At 55.6% G+C, this 7,864-nt stretch overlaps 1 protein-coding gene across 1 annotated transcript; it reads right to left on the bottom strand.

The window, feature by feature from the left end:
* Positions 1-989: 989 nt before the first annotated feature.
* Positions 990-7,226, bottom strand: Tlx1 (T cell leukemia homeobox 1). The gene is made up of 3 exons (XM_021211765.2): positions 6,425-7,226; positions 4,157-4,358; positions 990-2,021 (listed from the first exon to the last, which is right to left on the bottom strand). The coding sequence occupies exons 1-3, from the start codon at positions 6,990-6,992 to the stop codon at positions 1,799-1,801; spliced, it is 993 nt and encodes a 330-aa protein (XP_021067424.1). The 5' UTR covers positions 6,993-7,226; the 3' UTR covers positions 990-1,798.
* Positions 7,227-7,864: the final 638 nt, after the last annotated feature.

Raw genomic sequence — 7,864 nt, 5'->3', positions numbered from 1 at the left:
TTGTTGTTTTACAGTTGGTCTGGTAGTTCAAAAAATGAGAGATGAGGGTGTGTGGGTATTGTAAGCACTGCTTTGGCCCCGAGGTCCTTGGAAGGTCACTTTCGTAGATTCCTGATAGTCCGGGCTGGTATTGAGAGTCCAGGCAGGGAAGATTCTGGCTAAACCTTTGACTCAATGACTTGACTTGGTGTCCTAGCTTGCTAGGAAAGGAACGGAGCCCCTGCACTCCTTAACAGATGTTGATCACCCTGAAGTGTACCCTGCATACTCACCTCACAACCTCAAGTGTGCACATCATCAGTGCTGACTTGCAGCTACTCACACATAGCCACACACTCTCGCCCCGCAGGGCCACCCTCCCACAACCCTCCACACTTCCTGCAATTAAAACCAACACACACAAGTACCTGCCACACACATGGTTATCCCTCGCACTTAATTACACCTATACAATTAGAGATGATACACACTCTGAAACACACGTTTACCACAAAACCAGATTCACAAAGGAAAACTAATGTGTACTTCCATCATATTAACGTGATTCATATACAATTTAAAAACATGGCTAATCACAAAATTACCCCCAAATGGCTCATTCTTACATGGTCACACACACACACACACACACACACACACACACACCACTACTGTAAGCTCAACTTAAGGAGAAACAAACACTTTTTACACTAAAACTTCCAACATAATCACACCTTCAAATCTCATTATAAGCATTCACTAACAGTAACAGACTGGTTGCTCACACAAAACACACAGCTCTCATTCCCAAAGACAACTATCCCATTCTCAAACTCAGGATGGCCTGGCTCCCCTCAGCATCACCTTCTCCCTTTCCCTTTCCTCTCTCTGCAGAGCCTGATAATCTTGCACATCCATTCCTCCCGCAGATCCAGTCTGCTAGCTGCTGTTTCTGAAGCTCCATCTTGCACCAAACCCTGGGCTCCTTGGCAAGGAGCAGACAGCCCGAGTCCTGATCCGGAGGGTTTTATTATTTTTCCACATAAATTACACAAGCACTTTATAAAATGGTTACACAGGAAACACCTTATAAGCGCTTAACTTATAAGGGCATAACTTACCCCCCTCCCCAAACAGGATCTGGAGAAATGGGCTGCGTTTGTGTGAAAGCCTGTCTGTGCATACCTGGGTGACGCTGGGATGTGTGGCTGAGGACCTGACAGGCCATGTTTAGCTGTTGTGTGTGCCACTATGTGTGACTATGGCCTTGTGTTTGAGGTCCGTGCTGTTTGGCTGAGTCTGAGAGTCACCCCAGACTATGCCTCGCAACAAGGGTCATTTGCTATGATCCTGTGTGTGCATTGACACTCTGCCATAGGCCCCTGTGTGTGGCTCTGGGGTGATACCAGGAGGGACAGAGGTATCACCTCTGTGTGGGCCTCCGGGCTCTCCTCCGAGGAGAGGAATAGAGAGGTTTCCAGCTTTAGTACAGATGGCTGCCTGGGGATCCCAGAAGCCTTCCGGACCCCACTTCCCTTGGGTCTCTCTGTCCCATGTTAAAAATCAGTAAATTTTATGAAATAGAGGAAAACAGAGGATTCTGAACTGTTCCAGTGTGAGGGCAGGATCACACAGGCTCTGGGAAGATGTCTTTGCCTGTATCCCCAGCCCTCTTCCACCGAAGACAGGAAGTGTCCGCAGGGGTGTGGAGGCGGTGCTTGGGAGCCTTGCCAGAAGCCCCCATTTCCCTCCTGCGTGCAGTCAGAAAGGGTGTCGAGAGTTCTGGTTCTCAGGAAAGCCCTCAATGGGCCTTGGGTCCTCACTCGCAGGCCGAAGCCACGGAAGTGACGCTGGTGATTTTTGTGGAGTCGTCAGACCACGGCTGCAGGTTCTGCAGGGCGAATAGCGAGGAGTTGTGCACGCACAGTGGGTCTGCAGGCAGAGGCTGGGCCAGGCTCTTCTGGAAGGCTTCCTGCTGCAGCTGCAGGAGGATACGGTTCGCCTGCTGCCTCTCGGCCTCACGTTCCTCTGCTGTCTGTCGCCTGCGTGGGGAACAAGCAATTACTAGCCAGGACTCTAACCCTCTTCCCGCGCCTGCGCAGGCCCGGGAGCAAGCTCCCAGGAGACAGTCCCTTTGGCACCCCTCAGTTTCTTTATGGCCCCATTAAGGCACTTTCCACTCTTGGGGGTTCTGACTCTGACGAAAACATTGGAAACCCCAAAAATGGATGGAGCAGAAGTGTCTTAGAGGCGCAATGAAAAAGTCCAACGGACCGAAACTCTTGGGCCTCCCCATTAAGTCACATAGCCTACACTCTCAAGGGCACACCATGGATAAACTGGTCTATCCCAAGACCAGATGCTATCCCATGCCTGAAAGACCTCCAGCCTGCCCAGGCCTCAGACCTCCGGTGCCAAACCCAGTGCCCCTAGGCTCTCTCCGGACCTAGCTTCCTCCCAGGCGGTCTAGAGAGGCGGTGACTCACTTATTCCATTTAATGCCGCCCCTCCACCCTGTCAACTGAGATCAAACGTCTGTCTCTAAGGTGGACAGACCTAATGGGAGTCCCCGGGGCCTCCAGAAGCAATTTGTAGGCGATCGATGAAACCGCTTGAAGCTCGCGGCTCTTCCCCGGGCGAGGCGGACGCCCGCCTGTTCTCACAGCGCCTTTCTGACTTCCTTGTCTTTCTGTCTCTCATCTTCCCCGTCTCCCTGAATTTTAAACTGCCCAAATGTTTCCCTCCACACTCTGTCTTACCCTATGTTTTTTTCTTCACCCCTTCCTTTCCTCTGAATTAGGGGAATTAGTTCGAAGTGAAAAATCACGTTTTAAATAATCCGATACCTTCCTTCACACACAGATTTCTGGCTGCTTGTATTTCTCCCGCACCACTCGCCCCACCTTTAATTTTTTTATTATTATTTTCTTCTAAAATGGACCATCTTTGTCCCTCCCCTTTGTGTTAAGTTCCTCGCCTCGCCTGTGGCTGGCATTCTAAGCACCAGCCCCCTTCCACCTTCGAAAGCTCTGAGGGTACCAGTCACCCTCCTCAGCTAGCCCAGCTCCTCCTTTAACTAGCTTTCCAAAGGGCTGAAAGCCCGTTCCCCACCCCTTCCCCAGCCACAGGAATGTTGGTGGGGGACAGACGACTCGCAGGGGCCCGGGCTTCCTTTGTGGCCTCGAAGGCGGAATCTCGGGCAGATTCCTCGCCTTCATTCAGAAAAAGAGGAAACTCCAATTCCTTCCTCCCGCTCTAGGCCCGCCCGGAGCGGCGCCGCCAATTTTTGCTCAGACTCTTGCCACAGCACCTCCCCAGGGTCTGAGCTCAGAGACTCCCCGGAGCATAAGGAGAATGAGAGGAGTGTGGAAAGGTTCAGGGGTGCACGGGGTTCAGGGAATAAAGCTGCTTAGGGTGTGTGGTGGCCTAATATTAGTAAGAATTGGGGGAAAGGGTGAGCAGAAGATGAGGAAGGCCGAGGTGTATGCATTCGGGGGAAAAAAAATAAAAGAAAACGAGAGAGAGCGTGGCGAGCGCTGTCGTCGGTGGATGACAGAAGGAAAATGTCTCTTTCTTCCTCCCTCACACCCATCTGTTCCTAATTGATCCTCCCCCTTTCAGTGGGACCCGAGAATCCCCGCCACAGCCGGCGCAGATTGATTTTCCCCTTCCAGGATGGGGGACGACTGCGCAGAGCTCAAGCGCCTGGGGAGGAGGCAGTAAGTAGCGGCAGCCGGCGGTCCGGGGCCCCAGACGCTCGGCGGAGAGTCCGGCTGGAGCGCAGAGACCTGGCGCGGCTCCCTCTGTCTCAGGGTCAGGGGAGGTTCCACCCGGTAAAGGCAGGCTGGGCAATCAAAAGCCCCTAAAGGACTCCCTGAGTATTGAAGTCCGGATCGCATAGACTGGTTTATAGGCCCATTTGCTTCAGCGGCAGAGACGAGCAGCATCTACACTGGGTAGACAGTGCTGTCCTGAAAGCCCTGTAGCGTCTCTTAAAACACAGGAAGGATTCTCCAGCCCCACCAAGCTACTGCCCTTCATTGTTTGTGGTCTCCAGTGACTGTAGACGCTCACTTGTCTAAACCGATCGGAAACCAGCAAGCAGAGGGAGTGCGTGCAATCCGAGAGAGGCAGGGGAAGCCCGCTCCACCGCCACCGGTCCGCCCCGCGAGCTCACCTCCATTTCGTCCTCCGGTTCTGGAACCAGGTTTTTACTTGCGCATCGGTCATTTTGAGCGCCTTGGCCAGAGCAGCGCGCTCCGCCGAAGCCAAGTACTTCTGGCGGTGGAAGCGCTTTTCCAGCTCACAGATCTGCAGGCGCGTGAAGGAGGTGCGCGGCTTCTTCTTCTTAGGGGGCGTCCGGTTCTGATAGGGGTGACCTATACGGCGTGTTACAGTGAAGGGTGAGAGGGCCACTGGAGCGGGAGACAGACAGACGGCAGAGGCAAGCGGCAGAGCGTCAGGAGGCGTCCCAGGCCCGACACCCCGCGAGTCAGAGCGCACTGGCTGTATCCCCTAAAAGCAAGGGGACCCGGCAACCCTCCACCTCCAGCCCAGGATCGCAAAGGGCTCCCTCCTGCCTGCCAGGCTGACGTCTCCCCTAGCTGCTGCTTAGGAAATCTCCCTAGGCAGGGACTTCAGAGATCCCATCTGCTTCCCCTTTGACTCCCCTCTCCCCTACTTAGGGACAGCAAAGCATCTCTCCTCCTCAGTCTCAGCCACTAAATTTAAAAGGGCCCAGGGTGACCACAGTTCCAGGCCGAAGGGCCTGTTCCGGTCTCAGCCACAGCCTCACGGTCATACAGAAGATATAGCTACAAACTTCCAGATCTGTACTCCAACAGAAGAAACTGCACACCGAGACAAGCAACAGGATGTGGGGCAACACAGGACTACAGCCATACACTCACTCTCAGAACCTCCTTCAGGCCTGACACTACAGTTGACTGTGACTCCCCAGAGTAGGCCCGTGCTGGATATCTTTTGTATAGTATACACACATACACCACACACACACACACACACACACCCCAGTGGGCTCACAGAGTGGGTTAAAGTCAGTCATCAACACTGACCTGGCCTTAAGTAGGGGAGTGAGATAAGCTCTGGGTCCCCTACCTCTCTCATGAGAGGACTTAGGTTGTATCACTGAACCCCCTTGACAAGAGTCCTTCCTCCACAGTGAGCACAGAAACTCCTTCCCATTTCTACTGTGGCCCCAAAGTTTGGTTAGGGCCCCTAGGGACAGTCTCTCTGCCTGTGCTGTCTTTAACAGAAGCAGAGGGGCCTAGGGTAATTTTGGGTAGCCTGGACAGGATTAGTTGCTGTAGACTGTTCTTTTCATTTTACACACACACACACACACACACACACACACACACACACTTCACAGTTAAGGCATGAAGCCTGCTTGGGGAGTCCCATCCACACGCAGCGGCCTAAACCTATTGCCTCCCCTCTCTAAGGCCTGAACAGCTAACTGGGGCCCAATTCCTAACAGCTGTATGTCCATGGGGGCCTGAACCTTCCTGAGGCAGCTCCGGGTCTAAGGATCCAAGGACAACTAAAGGCAGCCAGCGGGAAGTGGGAAGTGAGCGCCGAGGAAGAGGGTACTCCAGAGCTAGGGCACAGAGAACGGAAGCCAGGTCAGAGGGAGCTAGGGCTAGCGGAGGGAGGTGCAGAGAGCAAGGCAGCTGGGCCACGGAGTGCGTCTCCGAGAGTTGTCTTCCAGTCAACCCTCTGTCCAGGCGGATGCGTTATTTATCCCCGAAATAAGAGAGCCGACCCCTGGGAGGGATACCGAGGATGAAAACGAAAATCGGCCCAGCCTTGTGCTGCCGCCACTGACTCGGAAGAATCCCGGCGGTCCAGGAAGAAGGCTCAGCTCCTTCACCCGGGCTTGGGTCCTTTGCGGATCTGCAGCGACCCGCACCACAACTCAGAGCACGTGTGTGTGTGTGTGTGTGTGTGTGTGTGTGTGTGTATACTAGGGGACAAGAGGTAGGAGAACCGTTTCTTGTATCTAATTCTGGGGCTCTTGGCCTCCGCTAGGAAACCCGCAGCCAGGACAGGAAAAAAAAATGTTTTGTTTTGTTTTGTTTTTTCCCACACGGCATGCAAAGCCTAGACTGTTGACAGAAGATGGTCCTGAATCTACAGCCCTCTACCTGACTGGGCCCCGGGATCCAGAGGGATCCAGAGAGGGGATCAAGCTTTGCTTCCACGAATGGGGTCCTAGAGGAGAGACAGAAGAACCCAGGCTGCAAGAACTCTTGGAGCGATTCTGAGCACATAGAATCCTGGAAGCAGCTGAACTTAGGAAATGCACGGAGAAGCGCTAGGCGACCTGGCGCTCAGAAAGAGCTTCAAGGAGCCATCAAGCAGGGTAGTGGGTAGCACAGAGCCCGAGCCACGGCCAGGCGGGACGCGCGCGGGCCGGACTCACCTGTGAACCTGTCCTTTGTGTATCTGCGGTTACTCTCCATCCAGGGGAAGGTGAGGCCGGTAAGGTTGTTGACACCCGGCACCGCAGGCACAGTAGGCAAGCCCGTGGCCAGGGGCTGGGGATGGGCCACAGCTCCAGCTAGCGGCCTGTGCGCTGGCACCCGGATCACCCCTGCAGCGCTCAGCGCCCCGGCGCCACCAGCACCCCCGCCACCGCCGCCGCCGCCCGGACCAGGGCCGCCCGCCAAGGCCATGTTCACGTTGTAGGAGCCGGGCAGTGGGCCCATGCTGCAGGCACCGCCGCCACCGCCCGCCGGACCACCGGGACCACCTGGGCCACCGGCGCCGTAAGCGCCAGTGCCCCCGGCCCCCGCCCCAGCGGCGGAGCCCCCGCCGCCGTAAGTGTAGGCGCCTCCGACCAAACAGCTAAGGCCGTAGTCTCCGTCCTGGAGGCGCGAAGCGGGCCCCATGCAGCCGCCCTGGTCGGGGCTGTTGAGGATCTGGTCGATGCCGAAGCTGATGGGCTCCGCGTGGCCCGGGTGGAGATGGTGCGGACCCAGGTGCTCCATGCTGGCCCCGGCCCCACGCGGGGGCCCGGGCGCGGGCGCTCGCTGCGCTGGACTACCCGGGCAGCGAGTCGGAGCGCGGAGGCAATCGCCGCTCCAGGCTGCGCTGAGACTTGAAGGCGAAGTGCGCAGAAGGGCCAAAGTTGGGGGGAGGGGAAGGAGAGAGGGGGAGCTGTATTCTTCCCCTCTCCGGCTTCTCCTTCCCTTCTCCGGCTGCTCGCTCGCTGTTGACTCTGGGACATCAATCACCGGGCGAAAAAGCCCTGAGCGAGCGAGCCTAGCTGTTTCGGCCGGGTCTCTCCATTGGCTGTGCGTGGAGAGGAGCGGGGTGAATGACAGCACGGGGGAGGGGTTGGGGGGGGAGAAGGAGGCCAGGAGCCCAGACAGATGCCGGAGCCAGAGACAGAAGGACTGAGATCAGAGCTCTGAGTAGTTCCAGTGAAGAGAAAGGAGGAGAGCTACAGAGAGAGGTTTAAATGAAAGAAAAAGATAAGGAAGCAGCCATTCCCAGAGACTTGAACAGACAGACAGACCAAAGGAGAGGGAATTCAGAACCCTTTCCCAGACCTGGTAGGAGCCACCCCCTTACTTTGAACAGGGCCTAAGGAGTCCAGCCCACTAGGCCCCTGGGGACAGGTGTCCTGCCCAACTGGAGAATCTCCCCAAGGGCTGAGCTGGGAAACACCTGTCACTCAACCAGGAGATTTACTGCAACTTCAAGTCCAGCTTGTTAGAAAGTAGAAGACTGTCTACTCCCCAGGTATGGAGCCCCGGCCCCGAGGCAGGACGGTGAGTTCAGGCTTGTCCTTTAAAACAGGTCCTATGAAGAGCTGGCTATATATTGTTATAAAAATTAGCAGCCACTCCAACTCAGT

This window comes from Mus pahari, chromosome 1 (genome assembly GCF_900095145.1).
Source record: "Mus pahari chromosome 1, PAHARI_EIJ_v1.1, whole genome shotgun sequence".
Lineage (NCBI taxonomy): Eukaryota > Metazoa > Chordata > Mammalia > Rodentia > Muridae > Mus > Mus pahari.
This window is presented reverse-complemented; position numbering and strand designations above follow the sequence as displayed.